General features: G+C 47.6%; 1 protein-coding gene across 1 annotated transcript in view; it reads left to right on the plus strand.

Moving 5' to 3' along the window:
* The window catches only part of HHAT (hedgehog acyltransferase), a 243721-nt gene extending 223237 nt beyond the window's left edge, over positions 1-20484 (plus strand). Inside the window, exon 13 of the mRNA XM_011372461.2 lies at positions 18396-20484. Within this exon, the coding sequence (XP_011370763.1) occupies positions 18396-18487 (92 nt within the window). The 3' untranslated portion in view covers positions 18488-20484. The remainder of the gene's footprint in view (positions 1-18395) is intronic.
* Positions 20485-20571: the final 87 nt, after the last annotated feature.

The following is a 20571-nucleotide window of genomic DNA, read 5'->3' on the forward strand; positions in this document are numbered from 1 at the left end:
AGTGGACCACAAGCACAGTGGCTTAAACAACAGCATTTCTTCTCTCACAGTTCCAGGTGTCAGCAGGGTCATTGTCCTCTGAGCCTCTGGGGGGAATTCTTCCTTGCCTCTTCTAGGCTCTGGTGGTGGCCGGCAAGCCTTGGCTTGTGGCTGCATCACTGTAACCTCTGCCTCTGTCGTCGCATGGCATTCTCGCTGACTGTCTCTGTGTTTCTCTTTCCTCTTTTAATAAGGACATCAGTCATATGGGATTTAGAGCCCACTCTAATCGACCGTGACCTCATCTTAACTTGCTTTTATCTGTAAAGACTGTATTTCCAAAATAGGTCACATTCTGAGGAAGCGAGGGTTAAGGCTTAAACATATTTTTGGGAGGATACAGTGGAACACATAACAGTGTTTCCTGTCCTTTACCCACCCCCCGGGGCCACCCTTTCTTTAGCCAGGACAGCTGCTTATCCAGTGTGACCAGCAGAGACGCCTTGGACAGACATGTTCTGTGACACATCTTGGGGACCTGCCCTCTCCGGTGCCCTGACCACCGCTATTCCTGTCCCCCCAACCAGCCTTATAGCCCCATCTGCTCTCCCTTTCCCGTGCCTTATCCCAGTATCTCTAGTAAATGGTTTTAGAGCCTTACTAGTACTGGTGGCTTCTCTGGTTTTCATAAGGACACGAACTCAGGGTAACGGTGGAACTATGTGGAGAAAACAGATTTTTTTCTTAAATTTCCACATTGCGATTCAGAAACAATTATTGAGCATCTGTTATGTACAGACACTGGGCCAATTTCCTTTGATATGTGTGACGTCGTTTATTTTAAATGTTATACAACTTTTGCTGATGAGGAGAGAAATTTAAATAGATTACGTCACACAATAGGTAACTTTCAGAGCTTTAAATTTCCAAATAGCAGCTCACAGGTAGGAAAATTGTAATAAAGAGTCTCACTCCATTTTTTAAAATTAAGTTTATTGGGGTTAACATTGGTTAATACAATTATCTAATTTTCAGATGTTCATTATCATTTGACATCTATATATTCTATTGTGTGTTTACCACCCAAAGTCCAGTTTTCTTTAGTTGCCATATATTTGATCCCCTTTACCCACTTCATCCTCCCCCTAAACCCTTTATTTGACCCCCTTTATCTCATCTACTTCCCTGCCCCCGCCACCTCCCTCACCCTACTAGTAATCACTCCTCTATCATCCTCTGGTGACCACTAGCCTATAGTTCATGTTCGTGAGTCTCTGTTTGTTTGTCCTGCTCATTTGTTGCCTTTAGGTTTATATCCCACATATTAGTGATATCGTGCGATTTTCAACTTTTTCTGTCTTTGCCCCATTTTCGATGTCTGACCGCTGACAGTATGTAAACCCGCTCCTCCTCTGTCCCCTGTGCCTCGTCTCTGGATGAGCCAACAAGAAAAGGGACTCGCTTCCTCCCTCGGTGCTGGCAGAAGGTTCAAACCGTGCAAACCCAGCCACTGTTCACCCTGGCCCTACCCCCAGTGACAATAAAAACCAAAGCCATCTGCCCCTCCCACTGCTCAAGCCATTTCAGAATGACTTGGGTGCCTGCTCTCCCCAGACACCCTCATTATGTGAGTGATAAAACTTTTCACGCTCTCCTGGCACGTGTGTGGCATCATCAGCCTCAACAGCTGAACCACTCCTGCGTGGTGGTGGGGGGTGGCAGCACAGGACAACCACAGGTGAAAATACCCAGGTAAACTGACTGCTGCTGTGTTGATCCTCAGAGGACTGCTATGAACATGTAGTTAACAATGTATGTTTGGCTGAGGGAAGCTTAAAGCCATGCATTTATTGTTCAGGCTCTTCTTCCCCTGGCAGTGAACTTGGTGGGGCTGGTGGTGGGGGAAAGGTTCCTCCCATCACGGCAGCATTTGGATTTTTCTTCTGCCATTGTACTTCTCTGGGTTCATTACTCATCAGTAGATGTCTTCAGTCCTGCCCTCAATATCTATCTGTCTGCTTATTCAGTGCTATTTGGTTATTATCTCAAGACCCTAAATCTATACATTGGAGTTAAAGCCCCACAAGCTGATTCATTATACAGAACACCCTCTGCACTGCACTCTCCAGCAGTTTTTCTTCAAGTGAGAATTTATTTATTCTATAGAGAAATTAGTGGCTGCGTGCATTGCACGTATGTTAATACAAAATGCAAGATTAATTGTAAAATTGTACAGAGGTCTGAACGTGCATTATGCAAAATGCAAAAACTGGTTGTATTACGAACGTTTGAATTAACATGCCTGCATGCAGAAATGTTCAGGGAATTTGTGGTTCAGTTAAAGTGACACCAGAATTGAGCCTTTTAAAAACAGACCATTCCCAGCATAATGATTCTATAATTTATTCAGACCCAGACATCCAGCACCGTTGAATTTTGTGTTAAATAACCCAATTGGTGTATAATGAAAACAGCTTCCAGTAATTTAAATCTTTGGAATCAGCCCAGCTGTATAATCTTGGTCCCAGCCAAATACTTGGGGAAGGTAGAAGGGATATTTAACATATTTTTGCTATATATTCAGCTCTGGTATACACAGACAGGGGTTATCCTCAGATAGTGATTGGAATCACATTCGGGTCCCCTCTGACCACCCAGCATATGCAGGAGCCCTTTTTCTTCCCATGTTTAAGTGAGCTCAGAAATGCAGACTCATTTTCAGAAGTCTAAGCATAGCATGATGGCAAAGGGACTCAAAAAACAAGCCATGGATCCACTATAGCTTTCAAAGAGACCTAGACGAGCCTGGCTGGGTCAGATGGAGCAAGCTTGTTCGGTGCTGGTCACACTGAACAGCAACAATGGGTGGTGCTGGAGGCCAGCCTCGTGGCATCTGTGGTAGGCCTTTGTGTGCAAATACGACCCTCAGGTGGTGTGATACAGGGAACTCAGTGTTTATCCAATTGTGAAGATGGGCTTCTTGGAGACATCCATATGGCCCACACTGTGTCTGAGAGGTGGCTGCTTCTTATTCCATGCTGTCTCTGTCAGTGATCACCTGGGGATCAGAGTCACAAATGACCTTGACCTGTCATATGTGGTGTCAACCAGCTTGTCTAGCTTACAGGGAATGAGAAAGCAGAATGTTGGAGCATTGGACATGGGAATCCAAGTTAGCGTTACAGAAAGCACGCTGCTGCTGGTAATCAGCAATGCTGAGGGGTGATGGGTGTAAAGAGCTGCAGAAAGTTTGGGATTAGAAACAACAGAATAGCAAGATGTTTATGGAGCCAGAGCATATTCATGGTTGTCTCTCCATACCTGTCCAAGCCAGAAATGGGCTTGTTCAATGGCAAGTTTTAGGCATAAGGAAACCTCTTTTGTACTTAGGGTTCTGAGATGTCTAAGTACATTCTTGCCAGCATTTTGCCCTATTCAGACATTCTGCTGAATGAATGGTGACTCAGATGGGTCCACTTCTCATAATGATTTTGCGAGTAAAGATTGATGATCTTTAAGGATCTTAAAGATGGTCTTAAAGGATCTTACGTTTAAAGAGGTTCAGAGATATTAGGATACGTGGCTTAAAGATTGATGATCTTTAAGGATCTTAAAGATGGTCTTAAAGGATCTTACGTTTAAGGAGGTTCAGAGATATTAGGATACGTGGCTGACAAGTGGTGGAACTCGGGACTCCTGAGTCTAAGGGCAGGGCTCTCTTCTGGGGCTGAGAGTTAAGACTCCTGAAACTGACTCAGCCAGGGAGGCAGGTAATGTTATTCTGCTTTGTGGTTCTTCATTCTAGAGAGAATGCTGAAGGAGAGTCTTTTTAAAATTTATTTTTAAAGGTTCCGTTGAAGGGTTTAACAAAGGGGAGCATAGTCTGATCATTTTTTATTTTTCTCAAAAGGGCAAATGTACTACAAGGGCCTTTTATTTGCAGCTTTAGAATTTAGCCATCTGTAGACACATTTAAGGATATTCGGCTACAACTCAAACTCTTCATCGGAACATTTGGAAGCTCTTGGATAGAAAACATTTTTGATCCTTTTCTACATCGATTGGATATTCCTGTATAGCTACTAATTTAGACAAGATGAGCTGTTGAATCCTTCTCTCCTTATAAGGTGATGGGAAAGGTAGGAGATGAGCTCAAGGCATGTGGACGCTGGACAAGCCTATCCTTTATTAACTTATATCTCCGTGGCACTCTGCTTCTCTACTTGGTCCAAAAGGGCCAAATATGGCTTTTCACATATTCTCATTTTATAAATTCAGAAAGAGACAGAAGAAATAAGCCACTATATAAAACTTTACTGATTAACTGTCATGATGGGAAGCCCAGGAACTATCTCCTCAGAGCCATACAGCCTCGTCCCTGCGGAGAGAGTGGAACCAGCACAGAATGGAGTCTGGAATAATTTTTGAAAAGCAGATTGTGACTCTGACCATGGGAGAAAGAACACTTTGATGAGAACCCCTCCAGGTGATTCTCTGCGAAGGCTGAGCCGAAAGTTCCAAGCCCCTCCTCTGTGCATGACGAGCCCCCACCTCTCTCTCCAGACTCACGGGATTGTTGCCCCTCCTTCTCCAATTCTCCCCACACTGTAGGAGGCACTTGTTAGGCTCTAGACAAAAATTGGGAGTTCAGCGATGCATCCATCAAGGTCTATCAAGGAAAACAGGGACCATGCAGGGTATTTCAAACAGATCTCTCACACTCATAAATTGGTAGAAAAAATGGGGAACGGATGTGAATAGGCAGTTTGAAGAAGAAGGAAACACAAATGTCTCTGAAGCAAATGAAAAGACGCTCAATCTCACTCGTAATGAGAGAAATGCAAGTTAAAAGTTCACCAAGGGACTGCCCCGGATTACATAGATCAAAAGGTTTAACCTCATCCATTTGGCCAGGAGTATAAAATGCTAATTCCTCACAGGGAACAGTTTGACATCTGTCAACACTGACCCAGAAATTCCACTTCTAGGATTTTGTCATTCAGATATATTTTCATACATATGAAATGAAATATATGCAGGATATTCATCATGACATTGTAAGAGCAAAAGATCGGAATGGACATAAATGCCCCTCAGAGGAGGCCAGGTAAATAAAATATGGACATAAAGTCAGTGGAAATGTTCACAGCCATTAGAAAGGGTGAAACAGCATTATACGTACTTATATGGAACAATCCCAAACATATTCAACCTTAAAACATAAGGAAATTAACAGTATGTATAGTGTTTATGTTCACATAATATATACTTCAAGATAAAAAGTTAAAAGCCGTTTAAAACATACACGCATATATAGGTATGTGTATGTATTTGTATATCTGTAAATAACATGTTTATATATATATAAAATGTTTATGCTTCTGTGTGCATGGAACATCTCTGGGAGTATAAACAAGGAACTGGGAACAGATGCCTCTAGGGACAGGAGTTAGGTCCGTTGGACATGGGTGGGGAAGATGGAGATTTGCTTTTCCTTGCTTACCCTTTGACCTTTGAATTTTATATTCTGCATTACCTGGTCAAAAAACAGATAAAAGGAAAAAATTCCTTCTAAGCGTTGTCGGTGGGCACATGAGATGGGCAGTCTTACCGGAGGGCAGGCCTTCCTTCTTCCATTGAGCAGAGGCTCATGCAGAGCATGGAAACTACCGGAGTATGTGCCTGGGAGGGTGGGATAGCCAAGGCTGGCCCTTCCGGCTCAGGCACCGGTGAAGGTCAGAGTCAAGGCAGCCCACGGTGCCTTAGCCCTGTCTGCCCTTGCGTCCCCCCGAGGCCAGCCTTTCATTGCTCTGGGTCCCCCACCACAAACGCCTCCCTCCTCGTCCAGGATGGAGCTCTGTGGGGCGGAGGCCTGTCCTCTGCCCCATTTTCCCTAGCCTTCGGCATTATGTCCAGTGCACAGCAAAAGCTTAACAAATGTTGAATTCTGACTCATTTATTTATTCATTCTTAGGAAACACCCAAGGTCATGGTGTATCTTTTTACATCTAATTCCTGTCTCCCTAACCACAAGTCAGCCTTTTAATCTCTCTGGTGGCCCCAGCACTGTGCCCAGTGCCCCTGTGTATAGCAGTAGCTCAATAAGTGTTGACCAATGAGAGTCACAAGGATGATTAGTTTATCTTCAGATCAGCTCCTTCCCAAGAACGGAGCCAAATCCTCCCAAATGGAACACACGGCAGCCACCGAGGAAAGGGAGGTGGGAGGCTCTGCAGTGTGAAAGGTGACAGCAGTACTCCACCCAAGGTTGTCGGCAGAGGTGGCATCAGCAGGCATGGGGTCACAGAAGTGTTACAACTTCTTCTTTTGCTGCCACTTCGAGGTCCGTGACTGGAACACAAGTTGGGAAGAACTAGACAGATGCGACCGGAAGGATGGGGAGAAGTCCAGGTCCACGTCGCAGAGCTGAAGACACTGCCCTGTGACGTCAGCAGAATCCAAGAAAGCACAGTGGGGCCGGGTTCCACGCCTCGAGGTGACCCACACCAAGGGAGCATCTGGGAACTCTACGAGGAGGCCAGGGCGTAAATATTGTGCTCTGAGGTCACGAACAAAACGGCGGCAGCTGAGATGCCTCCCTGGGGACCAAAGTGTAAAGAAGACCAGGAAGGGAATAAGCAGCGGGATGAGTTTCCTGAAGGGTCCCAGCCTGCCTGCCAGCCCTGCCGGCTGAACAGGAAGTGCAGAAGAGGCAGGGAGGGGTGCTGGCTGATACCTTCCTCGTAACTACTAACATGAATTAACTCGTAGCACCCCGGAGAGACCCAGGCTGCCTTTGATTTCTCCTTCTCCACTCCACTTCAGCAGTGCTCTGCCCCGACTTCTCTGGTTCAAGGTGTTTGATTCTGAGCAGGTTGGCGAGGAAGAGAGCTTTCCTGTGAGGTTGCTGAGGCCTGCACCAAGGCCTGCGCAGGGTCAGACACCCAGGCTGCCCAAGTGAGCAGGGTTGGCAGAAGGGACACTTGGCAGGGGATCAAATCCCAGCCTGGGCTCAGAGCATCTGGCCACCCTTGGGGCCACTGGCCAGAGGTGGGCGCCCGAGGGGAACAGTGTTCCTTCCGAATGAGATGTTCAAGGCACAAAACGTCTTTCTCTGTAACCGAGTCCAAAAAAGTGTCTGAGTCACTTTATACGTCAGATAAATAACCTCATAAGCACTTTACTACAATCCTGCCGCATCGCGTGACGTTTGCACAGCTGCTGGAACATGACCTTCTGTTCCCACTACGGAGGGGACACCCCTCTTCCCCCTGCTCCAGATGCAGCAGGCTTCATCTAAGCTGAGCGGGAGGCAGAGGGGAAGCTGGTTGGAGGACTTGATCTTGTGGACTACTACCTCTCAGATTTGGGAAGGGCCTTGTGGGAGTCATCTGGCTCCACCTCCCATGGGAGGCAGCCACCCACAAAGGCTGTCTTCTGGAAGTCTGCCTGAATGATGACAGGGACGGGGACCCAGAACGCCCCAGCCTTGCGGGGAGGGGGCTGCCGATGGTACAGGCTCCTTTCAGTAGTGGCCAAAATCTGCCTCCTCTAACCTCTGCCTCTTGGCCGCAGTTCTGTCTTCTGGAGTGACGTAGAATAAGTCTAATTCCCTTTCCATGGGACCACTTGGCCTTTTTCTGGCTAAACTTTGGCTTATTAGCATGCCAACACTGTGGAGCCTTTCTAGAAACCTCCTTGAAGTGGCTTGTGACAGCGTCTCTTCTCAAACATGGCGCCCAGAATCGGTCAACCTCACCTGAGTCTACGCTCCTGTCCATTGCCTTCTCTCACTCTCAGGCTGGACACAGCCCCCTTCACAACGCCCCCTGCCTGCCGTGTGGCCTGAGATGACAGCAGCGTGGCCTTGGCTTCTGTCTAGGGCCACTCAGCTTTACTGCCTGTGCACCCGTGTGGCCCCAGAGCCTTGCATTCCTGCAGGGCTGGAGAAGAACAGCTGTGATGGGATGGGAGACAACTCAGTGCCCCCGCTCACCCTCGGCACAGCCCGGGGTCTCCAGCGTGTGTGGGTCTGATGGGAGGGGGCCCTGTAAAGTCTTCTGTGTTCCTTTTCCCTCTCTGGAGCAGTGACCTAGGAGCCCTTGCCCCATCTCAGGGAAATGCTGATGCTTCTCTAGCAAAGAGCCCCGGCTCCCTGAGACCACGGGTCAGCTGCCCCCTGCGTGGCCTGCCCCGGGCGCCCAGACCATGCAGGGCCTCCGAGGTACTGCGAGACCACCAGGCTTTCCCCCTCAACCTGGCTGGCTGGAGGGGAGCACGTGCCACCAGAGCATTCCCTGAACTTGGACGTTCTTCTTAACCCGTTTCCCACGCCCCTCCTGAGCCAGCACCTTGGAGGCGAGATGCCTTTCCCAAATACCGTTTGTAAATGCTGGAGCCACATTTTTCTCAACTAATCTCAAAGGTGTCTTGTGCTGCTGTCTGTCAAGTTCCTTGTCAGGAAGACAGGGGGCAGATAGGTGGTGAGAGTCAGCACTGAGGCCAAAGCTACGGGCTCAGTCCCCTTAGAGAGAATTGCTCCATGGCCACCACCTGCACCCTGGGCACAGCCTGCCTTTGGCGAGGCAGCAGGAGCAGGGAGGAGCGTGGCCCCTGGATCAAGAGCAGCAGCTGCTGGAAGATGGTGCACAGACAAGCTCTTGGCTCCACTGTACTCCCAGCCCTCAAGCCCTCCCATGCCTCAGCATGGAGACGAGCGAGCCAGACTTGCAGACACAGTAAGTGGGAGCAGCGAGGTGAGAACAGAGCCGTCCCTGAGAGGCGGGAACGTTTCCTTCTCTTTCCGAGGGGTGACTGGCGTTCATAATCCACTGTCGCTTCTCAGAACTCTGGGAAGAGCTGCTGCTGCAGCTGCTGCTGCGCGGAGCTTGGTTTTATCATTCTGTTCTTTGCTGGGAAATTGAAGTCAAGTAATTTGAGTCCTTTAACAACTGCTTTAGGAAAAGAACATGGCAGACGCATCTGCTGACACCACCTTTCCAGGTATTCCCACAGTTTAGGCATCACTCTCTTTCTCTCCCTTCCTAGCTCTCTCTGGTGCATTCCATTGGGGGGGTGGGTAGGGAGGGGATTGACTGGAGTGGCATTTGTGCCCTGCTGTCCCTTGAAAAGTCTAGGTGTTGATGGCCAGTACATGCCAGGTGCCTCTCGTCCCACACACCCCAGTGTGGGTGATGCCTCGACTATGGGCTCTCCTGTCACTTGCCTTCATGTCCCATTGGCTGGGAGAATGGAGGCCACAGAGGCACACATGTGATTTCTTGTTTAAGGATTGTGAAACAAGTGTTATTTTAAATTTCCCGTAGTCGAGATCCGGGAGGCTCGTGAATGCGTGCTCACGGGTCAGCAGCCCGCGTCTGTGTTCCTTCATCTTCTCCTTATTTATTCATGGACCATTTTACTGTGTGTGCCTGGTCCCGGTGACCTGGGTAGAAAGAAGCGGATTCAGGGACTCTCAGACTTGGTTCTACCTCCGGTTTGAAAGAGGAACTGTGTTCCAGCTGACGCCTGCCCCGCCTCTGCTGCATCTCCTGTCAGAGCAAGGTTGGTGTCTGCGGGGCTGTCACGGCGCTGGAGGGCCGCGGCTGCCAGCGTCCCTCTGCGTCCCGGAGGGCCTCCTCCTCCCAGCCTCCGGTGGGGGGGGGGGGCAGATGTCTTCTCATCTCGCTTCCAAAAGGGTAGACTTCTATACACCTGCGGGTAGCGACTTTCTCTTCTCCAGAGACTTTCGTTTTCTGCATAAACGTGGCCAGGCCTGTCGACCACCCCTCCGTGATGCAGTCCCCAGGCCTCCACCATCCCTACTTGTACCATTGGATTAGAAAACAAAACAGAAACTGTTAAAGCTCAGCTGTTTTTGTCATAGTGAAAGTTCAACTTATTAGTGTCCACCTGTCGCCCCCGCCTAGCCGGCCGTTTGAGAATCTTGTCTGCGTCACCGTGTTTTCCCTGAGCCTTTTGTTACTTGCTCTGAAGGTTCGGGGGCCGTGCGCTCGGCCCTCGGTGGCACGCTGTCGCAGGCCCCAGGTGACGGTGCAGCGTGCTCGTGGGAAAAGTGTCGAGCCTGCCCGTCTAAATGCTGGGCACGCAGTAGGTGCTTCATGAATATGAGTGTGGGCGAGCGGTCGTCAGGGCCGTGTGACAGGCAGCCGGGTCACGCATGCATGTGAGCCCCTCACTAGGCAGCACCCGCGGCGTTCCGCGATGTGGGCGTGGATTAACAGGAGACGGCAGTCCCAGCGAGGCTGCATTCAAACACAGGTGATGGGAGTGGAACAGGTGCGGAAGCGTGTCCTGATTCTGCGGCCTCTGGCCCCAGTGACTGGAGCTGGGGCTGTGGCACCCATTGAGAAGTAATTTTCTGAGAAGCAGGTCCCCTACCTGTTTGGCCCCAGAGAGAAAATATATGTTTTTTTCAGCACTGCCTTATACTCTCCCTGTCAGAATTAAAAAAAAAAAAAAAACAAAAAAATGGCTCCAGCTTGTTCCCTCCGCTTCCGCAATTCCACGTGAAATGATTTGACTCAGGGCAGCGAGTGCTTCCGTAAGCATCTGCCTGCAGGGCCTGGATGGGGAGGCGGAGGGATGAAAAACGCAGCCTAGGTCGGCTTCATCAGGATGTGAAATTGACTGTGAACAACGTGATTTATTAAAGACCGCCATTCATGCCTGTGAAAATGTGCACGCAGCACCTTGCAAGCGACTCCTTCTCAGGATGGCAGGAAGCTCCCCGAGGGTTGTCAGAGCCACCCCTTCTTCTGCGTCACCCTACTAGCTGCCCTGTGCAGGCGCCGAGAGTGGCAGGGACCAAATAACCAGGGCTCTGACAGTCTTAATAAAAAATCATCCAAGCACTGGCAACGTGCTCTTCAGTACCCGGAGGCTCAATTAGGCACCGAGACAAAGGACATAAACGTGCTCACAGATGCTTTCTTCATCTCCCATTACAAAGATGGGGACTCTGAGGCCTCTGGAGGTGGGTGACTGAGTGAGTTAGGGACAGACGACACCTACTAAGAACCTGCTGCTTCGCCTTCCCTGTTATCTTTGAGAGGAAATGAGATTTGGAGGCAGAGGATTTCAGAAAAGGGAGCAGGCCAGGAGGGAGGGGCCTGGTGCAAGCTTTTCCTGCAGGTGGCCCAAGGCTACTAGTAACTGCTTTGGGAGCGTAGGGGGCCAAGCGCACTTGGACTCACACAGCCCTGAGGTCCAAGTATGGCCTGAGGATCCATTAGCTGTTATATCTTGGGAGAGTTACTGTACTTCTCTGAGCCTTAGTTTCCTTTCCATGAAATGGGGCTAATAATCCCCTCAGGTAAGGTGGCTGAGTGTCTGGAAGGAGCCCAGCAAAGCACCTGGCAACAGATGATGCTCCGTCATTGTCTGTCTTCCATCGGTGAAAGCCCAGTGAGTTCATGAGCAACCATTAGCAGAAAGGTCTGATACACAAGCTAGTTCTCTAAGGAACTCAACCTCCACCGGCCTCAGAGTAGAAAATGCCACCAGGGCAGAGCAGTATATGCATAACATCAGGGGCACGTCTTCAGAATACCTAACAAAAGGTAAGGCATGGCCACAGACCAGCTGATCCAAAGAGATGGTGGCCAAGCACTGGAGCTGGTCCTGGAGGGCCCTCCAGAGCCAGCTGCCACCCATTCATTATTATCAGAAGACAGAGACGAGGGAGAGGCTGGGACCGTGGCTTTAATAACTAGTAGGGCAGCATATTGGTCTTTTAATATCAGGTGTTGTCTCTCTGATGAGCATCAGCTGAAGTCAGCCTCGTGGGTACTGTCTGAGGCAGGTCAGGGTCAGTGAGAGGGAATATACCCTTTGGTCCCTGAGTCTGCCAGTCACCAAGCCCTATGACTGTCTCTTCTGCAGCATCTCCTAGAATCGCCTTTTCATGCCATGTCCCCATTGCATATCCTTCTCCAAGCCTCCCGGTTCACAGAGCCCTCTGTGGAGGTTGGAATTCAACAGCCTCATGTTGGTCGTCACTGGGATTGTGGCATGGGCTGTCACATCTGTACCTGCATCCCTGGGGGGATGGGTGGGTAGGTGGCTGGCATTTAATGATCGTAATACGTCCTTCACATTTGCAGACTTAGTTTGTCTGGAGAGGTGAGACTTGTTTCTTTTGTAGCTCGATGGCTCTCAGGAACCTCCTCTGATTCCTTCCTTAGAGTGGCTTCGAGTCACTGGGTGACATTGCTGCTCCCTGGGACCAGAAAGTGAGAGTCCATCTGTCCAGCTAGAGGGACCCAAGAGCCAAGCTAGGAGGGTCATGGTGTTCCTCACCCCTCAGGAGAACTGTGATCCAGCAAGGCGATGACTGAGCAGTGGATGAGCAGAGGGACAAGCAACAAGGCGCCAAAATCTCTGGCTGGAAAACTTGCCTGGGTGGATGAAGGGAGGAAGCTAGGGCATTGTTAGTAATAGATAAATAATAGATAATTGTAGGTAAAGACTAAAGGACAGGCTGAAGTCCTTCAGACTATTCTCCAATTAGGATCCAACCTGACACCCTTGCTTGGGATGTGGACTCTGAGCTCTTTTGAGGAGTATGGCTTCAAGCAAGAATATTAGTGTAGGTTAGTAATTTCTATCTCAGTGTGTTGTGAGGATCATGAAGATTGTGTGTTCTTGGTAAACTGTATCGTAGTTTACATATTCTTTGTAAACTACTCATAACCAGACAGACCGTGGTTCTGCCTTGACTGGTAGGAAGGGCAGGAAGACGGCTTCTCGAACTCAGTTTGCTCATGTGCTGAGCACCAGCCATTTTCTTTTAAAAACGATTAACAGTGAGATGTGGCCTTAGGGTCACAGACTTGGGGGAGTGTTGCCCCACTTGACAGCCTCGGGAACCTGTGATGAGTTAATTGATAGCTCCTACACAGTTCAGCAGTTCAGTTAACTCCTCTTCCATTAGGAAGGATTGATTTCTTCCCTGGGATGGGGGTTTGGTGCTTCAGCTGCCAAATGCATCTGCACGGTTAAGAAAGTTTCTCTGATCATCCTCCCCCTCAGAGGCCCCGTGGAAGAAAGCAGGATTAGGGGAGCCGGGTGTTCAGACCCGCACAGGGCAAGTCTCCCGGGGCCCCTAGGGAGATGAAGGACTGAAGACTCATCATCATTTAAAAATGAATCGTATCTTCCTGCATCTTTCGTTTGAATACCTTGGGGTATATATGGCCTAAGACTTTGCAGCAGAATATTGCAAATCTGTGATTTGCTAATGTTTCATTACTTAAAAAAATTTATTTTAAAGTTTATTCACTAATTTATGCACAATAAAATACATCCATTTAAAGTATTTTCCAGTTGTATGTATACTTGAAAACATTCCCATAATCAAGATGCAAAACATTGTCACCAGTCCCAAGGATTCCTGGTGCCCCTCTGTCCCTCCCCCTGCTCCAGCCCCCAGACAACCACAGACATGCTTTTTGTTACTACAAATCAATTTGAATTTTACAGAAATGGAGTAATATGGTGCGTATTGTGTCGATGACTTCTTTCACTCAGAATAAAAAAATTTTATTGTAAATTATATATAACACAACATTTACCATCTTGACCATTTTAAACTGCAGTTCAGTGCGGTTACATACGTTCACCACCATCCATCTCCAGAGCATTTTTCATCTTGCAAAACTGAAACTCTGTACCCATTATTCTGTCTCCATGAATAGGACAACACTAGGTGCCTCCTATAAGTGGAAATCATACAATATTTGTCCTTTTATGACTGGCTCGTGTCGTTTAAAGGCTCATCCATGTTGTAATGCGTTGAATTTCCTTTAGAAGGCTGAGAAATATTCCATTACACGTATATACCCTATTTTGTTTATTCATCCATCTGGTCACTTGGGGTGCTTCTACCTTCTAGCTGTTGTAAGTAATGCCGCCGTGAACATGGGTGTGCACATCTCTCTCCAGTTATTCTTTTCAATTCTTTTGGGTATATATTTGGTAATTGCATGTTTAATTTTTGAGAAACCTCCATATTTTTTTCCACTGTGGCTGCAGCGTCTTACATTACCTTTTAAACAGAGTTTTTCATTAGACCTACTTCTTGTTCTGGTTATCCCCTCACCTTCTAGAAAGCCAACTGGACATGTCCTTTGACTTCTCATGTCCCTGTGTGATGTTCATCTTTTTGTTCTCTGTCCTGAGCCTCTGCCATGCTAGTCCTTTCAGACTGGTAGAATTGCTTGGAGAATTGCTTAGCCATAATAACCTCAAATAAAGTTATAATGCTCGCTTTCTATTAGTTGTACCATTTCCTTCTGTGTCCTACCTGTTTCTCATTAGCCGTAGTTATTACACAACTTGCCAATATCCTATCAACAGTATGATACAACCACCTACATCCTAATAACTCCATCTATTACACCATCTATGTTGATCTTCCTAATTGAACCTATTGTGCTAAACATCCAACTTACACGCATCTAGCTATATCTGTCAAATAATCTGTCCTATTAACTACATTAACTAATCTTTTACAACTGTTGTCTGACTTGCTAGCTTCCTGTTCATACGATCTTTACTACTCACTCATTGTCAGCGTTAAAACTGTTTACCTGTTTAGATCTTGTGAGGCTCAGGCATCAAAAGCCCACTGGGAAGCTACCCACCTCATTGACTCTGGGGGCCCAGGAGTGTGCAGGAGGCTTCGACCCGAAAATACCCTCTTTTCCTTCGACCAATACCATACTGCCCACCAGGCTTTATAAACCATGTTAATGGAGTGTGTGTGTGTGTGTGTGTGTGTGTGTGTGTGTGTGTGTGTGTGTGTCTCACACGCATGGGGCCGGGGATGTGGGGAAATGAGAGTTGACTGGACACTAGCATTGGCAATCTGGCGAGAAAGGAGAGCATGGAAGGGGAGGACAGAGTGGAGAAAGCCCGGGGGAGAGGGGGCTGAGGGTTAAGGTCATTTGGTGGGACAGAAAGCTTTTTGATGCCATCTTTTTTGTTAACGGCTGACAAGCCTGGGTGACTATGCATCATAGCAACCCTCAGAATGCTGCCAGAATGGCAGCCCATTCTAGTTTCTTTTCAGTTTTATGATCCTGGGCTCATCCAAGTCCTGATGAAGAGGAGGCTCTATTCCCAGTGCCCTCCCCCAACCCCCTGCCTTACACACACACACACACACACACACACACACACACACACACACACACACACACACACACACACACGTACACACACACACGGGCCACATCAGTGCTTGGCTAGCAGCCACCACAGTCAAAGACCTTATACCTATAGGCTACCTACGTGTGGTGACATCAATGCCTAGGCCAGGGCCTGGTCCTTGGCAGCCATCCAGGACACACAAGGGTTACTGTCTGAGGGAACACTTGTGCATCAGAAGGCTAGCATCTGTGTGTGTGTAATAGAATCCTCAGGTGATCCTATAGCAATCCTCTCCATTTCTGGAACACTTCTTAAAAACACTGCCGAAATTGTGATCTTATCTTATTTCATAAGCTTTTATTTATTTTTGACCTCCCATTGTATACATGAAGAAACCGGGACCCTACTAGGGTCTCGTGGTAGAATCAAGATTACACATCTGTTTAGCTGCCTCTCTGCCTGGCACACAAGTAACAGTGGGGAGAATTTTCAGGATCTAGCTGTGATCCAAACTGACTGTGTATATGCCTCACCTCTGGGCAGTGTTGGGACATTTTTCCTTATAGTTCCGTGTGCTGGGCAGAGCTTTCATAGGGATGTCCATGCACAACTGTGAAGCACCAGGCCCAGCTTTACGTAAATGAAACATTCCCTCTACCCCACGCCAATGCCGGCTCCAGAGCCAGCCTTTGGGTTTCGTGTTTACTAAACACCGGCTGGTGCCTCACCCTAAGCACAGCTGAAGTCTGGAAGTGCTTCCTGTCCCTGAAGTGCCCTCCCTTCTTCATGCTCCTCGAGCCCACTGAGGAGTAGGCGTCGATAGGGCCCCTCCCTGGCATCTATGCCTGAGCCACAGAGGTGAGAGATCTGAGGGCCTCCAGGCAGGATGGGTCTATTTTGAAGCTTGAAAAACTATCTGGATGTACTGTGCTGAATGGTGACACCAAAATTCATGTATACCTGGGATCTCAGAATGTGACTTCATTTGGAAATAGGGTCTTTGCTGATAAAATTAGTTAAGGATCTTGAGAGAATATCATCTTGGATTTAGGATGGCCCTGAAATCCAATGACTGATGTCTTTATAAGAGGAGAGGACACAGACATACACAAAGAATAAGACCATAGGAAGACAGAGGCAGAGATTGAAGTGATGCTGCCATAAGTCAGGTAACGCCTAGGGTCACCAGGAGCTGGAAGAGGCGAGGAAGAATTCTCCGCCAGAGCGTTCAGAGAAAAGATGGCCGACACCTTGATTTTAGACTTCTGGCCTCTAGAAATGGGAGAGAATACATTTCTGTTTACTTGAAGCCACTAAGTTTGCGGTAATTTGTTCCAACAGCCACAGGAAACTAAAATACTGGTTGACAAGCAGATAGTAGGTAAGATTTAGAGCTGGTCCCAGAGTCAGGCTCTTGGGGGTTCTCTGCTCCCCTCACTTGTCTTCAGGAGTTCAGGGAGAATTCCTGTGCCAAGCCAGTCTAAGGAGCTAGTTGAAAACAAGAGTTAGGAGGAAGACTGTGGCTCGACTTCCCTGTTGTCACTCTAATCTTGTTGGAGAGACTTCTGTGCCCTCTCGTGACCCTTATTACTGCCTCTCTTTAGTGCCCACCCTAGGCCAAGGACCATGTGGCCTCTTTACGTCTGCATGCAATCCTTATGTCCTAGTCAGCTCGGCTGCCATAATAAATACCATAGACTGGGTGGCTTGAACAACAGACATTTATTTCTCACATTTCTGGAGGCTGGAAAGTCCAAGATCAAGGTATTGACTAATTTGGTTCCTGGTGAGGACCTTCTTTTTGAGTTGCAGACAGCTGCCTTCTCACTGTGTCCTTATATGAGCAAGAGAGAGAAAAAGAGAGTGAGCGAGCGAGCGAGAGAGAGAGAAAGAGATGGAGAGAGGAGAAGGAGGAGAAGCAAACTGTGGTGTCTCTTCTTATAAGGGCACTAACTCCATCATGGGAGCCCCACCCTCATGACCTCATCTCACCCTATGAACTTCCCCAAGGCTCCCACCCCCCATATACTCATCACATAGGGGGTTAGGGCTTTAGCATATAAATTTTGGGTGGAAGACACCATTTAGTTGATGGTACCTTATAAGGACACTATTAAGTAAGTTGTCTATCCCTCCTAGTTTTACATTTGATATTTCTTAAGTTGCTCAAGGTCACACAGCTGGCAAGTGGCAGAGCCAGGATTTGAATTTGTGTCTAATCCCACGTCAGAGCCTACATCCTTAACCACTACGCTATACTGGTTGAACTCGGGTCATATTAGCAACTAATGGTGGACGTAGCAAGAAGAAAGCCTGCAGAGATGTAATACCCTCAGTGCCCCTCCCCTCACACCTACCCTGCCCGCCCCTCCCTGTGCGGTGGCCACATCACACCATCCCGGTCCCTGGGTGGCTTGTGATGCTCACACGTCAGGTGGTCTCTCTGGTAGTTTGTCCCCATCCCTTTCCATCTGATGAATTCTTGCTCATCCCACATGGCCCAGTTTACATGTGCTCTGCACACATCATCATCTAGCACACATTACATGGCTCATTGTGTGTGTGTGTGTGTGTGTGTGTGTGTGTGTGTCTTTTCCAAGCCAGAGTGGGAACGCCTTTGACACGGGACTAGATCTTTCTATTTGGGCATCTGGTACCTTCCACAGCACCTCTGGCTCTCCAAAATTCCCAATAAATATCTGAATAAGTGAAACATGGAGATCATTAAGCATCAAATATTCAACAGAAAAGGCTGTTAATTTAAAAAGAAGAAAGAAAAGAGTATCAGATATTCTAAGGTAAGTACTTGTAGAAGGAACCACTAAAAGCATTGAGTTTTGAAAGCCAATGTTTGGCTCAGGCTCTCCCTTCTGTGTGCTTACCCATGGCCCTCAATTCAGTGTAATGGTCAACCTGTATTTTGAGATTTACTCTGCATCTCCTAGTCTTTTCTTCTTTTTTGGTTATTATCTGCTTTAGTCTTCTAAATATGTAGTCTTTAAAAGCTAGTCCTTCTCCTAAACGTAATTTGCATTTGTGATAGCACACCCCGTGTTTTATGCTGACCCCAATGGGAATGTAGGGTTCAACGTGCCGGCGTCCCAGTCAGAGCAAACTTTCCCAGAGGTTGTGTGTATCTTAATGCATAAACCAAGGCCCATCTGAGGGGGGACAGTTTGCATCCGTGGGACGTCCCGCTCCTGGCCTTTCTAACGGCTCTTCCATCTGTCCTCTCCCTGCAGGCTGGCCGTGGGTGACCCTCTCTGTCCTGGGATTCCTGTACTGCTACTCTCACGTGGGCATCGCCTGGGCTCAGACTTACTCCGTGAACTAATGCCACCGGACCCAGGTCAGCCCTTGCTGCTGGCCTTCGAGGCAAACGGTGCTTCTCCCTGACCTCACACCCCAAGACAACCTCCAGGGGAACAGTGCTTGATCTGCTCATCTTTTGCTGAAGTTACCTCACTCCAAGACTGGAAGCTTGAGCGTCGTAAAAAATCGACAACCAGAGAGTCTTCTAACTCTGGGGACTGAGAGATCATCTCCCCCCACCATCACTTCATATTGAGTAAGCTGGGGTCCAGAGCGCTAGTGCCTTGCCCAGCTGCACAGGGCGACCTCGTGGTCTAGAACCCAGTCCCAAGGGCCCTTTGGGTTCTTTCTCCTTTACCAAGAATTAAATGTAATGGACATTTCTTGATTGAGGCACAAAAATCCTGACCAGTGCTGGGCCTGTCCTCCGCTGGGCAGTATTTCTGAAATGTTTTGGTGACCCTTTCCTTCCCCACATCCTGCAGTGTGGTCTCTAGAACCAGCCTGGGGTTTGAGCTTCCAGCAGGGAAGTGACAAAGCCACAGCTTTGTTTCTAATAACCCAGTCAGAGAAGATAGGATATGATCTGTCATATTCCAAGGAGTCGGTACCCAAGGAGCCCTGTTATTTGAACTTCATCAAGGGCCATCTGCATTTGGCTGCTTGTTCTTTAGATTTGCAGAGCAGTATAAACATGACAGTGCTTCTACCTGACAGTTAATTGTTCCCACATAAAGAAGCAGAACAGCGTGTCCACAGACAGGTGCTGGCAGGCGCATCCCAAACGGTGAGGATGGCTCCCTGTGGTCTTTTCTTCACGCAGGTCCCACTGTCATCTTCCCACTCAGTGGTTTACATTCAGTGATTTTCATTGTTTTGTTTCCAATAAAATGGAGCCATTTCTTTCACATAGCTAATTCACATTTTTGTAGAATTGTTTTGAATATTTTTTGAGAAAAAATGTTTAAAATCTAAACACATTTATATAACTCTTAACTAGTCACTCCTCTGGAAAGAGGCTGACAGGCCATTAAAGGCCCCAGGAGGTAGAAAATTCAGAATTCTTCTGTTTGGCTTTGGATATTTTTGAGAGGGTGGCGGGGGGTGGGTAAGTAAAGAAGCTTTAAAATTTGAATCACAATCTCCCATAAGTGTACCCAATTAGAACATCTCAAGCATGTGAATTATCATGAGGTTCACTTGGTCCTGGTTTGTATGACACTGTCTCCTATTTGTTATTCGTTATTGTCCCTGTATCCTGGCTGTGGTTATTAACTCAATGCGGTTTAAATTCCTAGAGTACAGGGCTAGTCATTTTGCTGACATCCTTTTTTTCCCTAGCCACTCTTTTTGGAAGAGAGGTGGAGGGGACCAGATGTGGATGACCTGGGATGGACATATACCATTTTTAGCGGCAGCAAAGGGCAGAGGCCAGAGGAGGGCTGGCAGATCAGGGCACCGTGGCCTCAGTAGCCAGCCTGGTAAAGGAGGGGACGTGGATAGGCAAAGGTGCTGGGAAGTTTAAAGGAGGGGGTGAGGCTGGGAAGAGTGAGCACTCAAATGAATACAGTAAAACTTCATGGACTAACACTAATTCGGGATTTATGGTCAGCCAGAGAGGGAGCTTGGCTGAAGTTCACATGGAAGGAAAGGGCTTGCCACGGAAGCAAAAGGAGTGTAGGGAAGTGTCTAACGTATGTACGTATATAAATAATACAAAAGATTTTGAACTCGTCAGAGATGCTGTTTATATAAAAAGAAACAAGCTTCTTCATTCATTAAACTGTATTAGAAGAGTCAGTGAATGTATTCAAAAGTAATAATCCTGAATTTGTTTTAAGATATTATACGATTTAGTGTGGTTCTCAGAAATTAGTAAATGATGACTATGTTTAGCTATATATTTGAGGCCAAATTGACCAATATGTGGATTATCCAAGACCATTGTTTTCTTTAGCTTCTTGCTATTCCCCAACTATAATATTAAAATGATACTATATCTCTCTTCCTGCACATGAACTAAAATGTTGAAGTTGCTTTAAATGAAAGACTCTTTGGTGCCTGGGCAGACGGAGCAGTTCCAGCTGAGGAACATCTGACACGTCA

Source organism: Pteropus vampyrus, unplaced genomic scaffold (genome assembly GCF_000151845.1).
Source record: "Pteropus vampyrus isolate Shadow unplaced genomic scaffold, Pvam_2.0 Scaffold207, whole genome shotgun sequence".
Classification (NCBI taxonomy): Eukaryota; Metazoa; Chordata; class Mammalia; order Chiroptera; family Pteropodidae; genus Pteropus; species Pteropus vampyrus.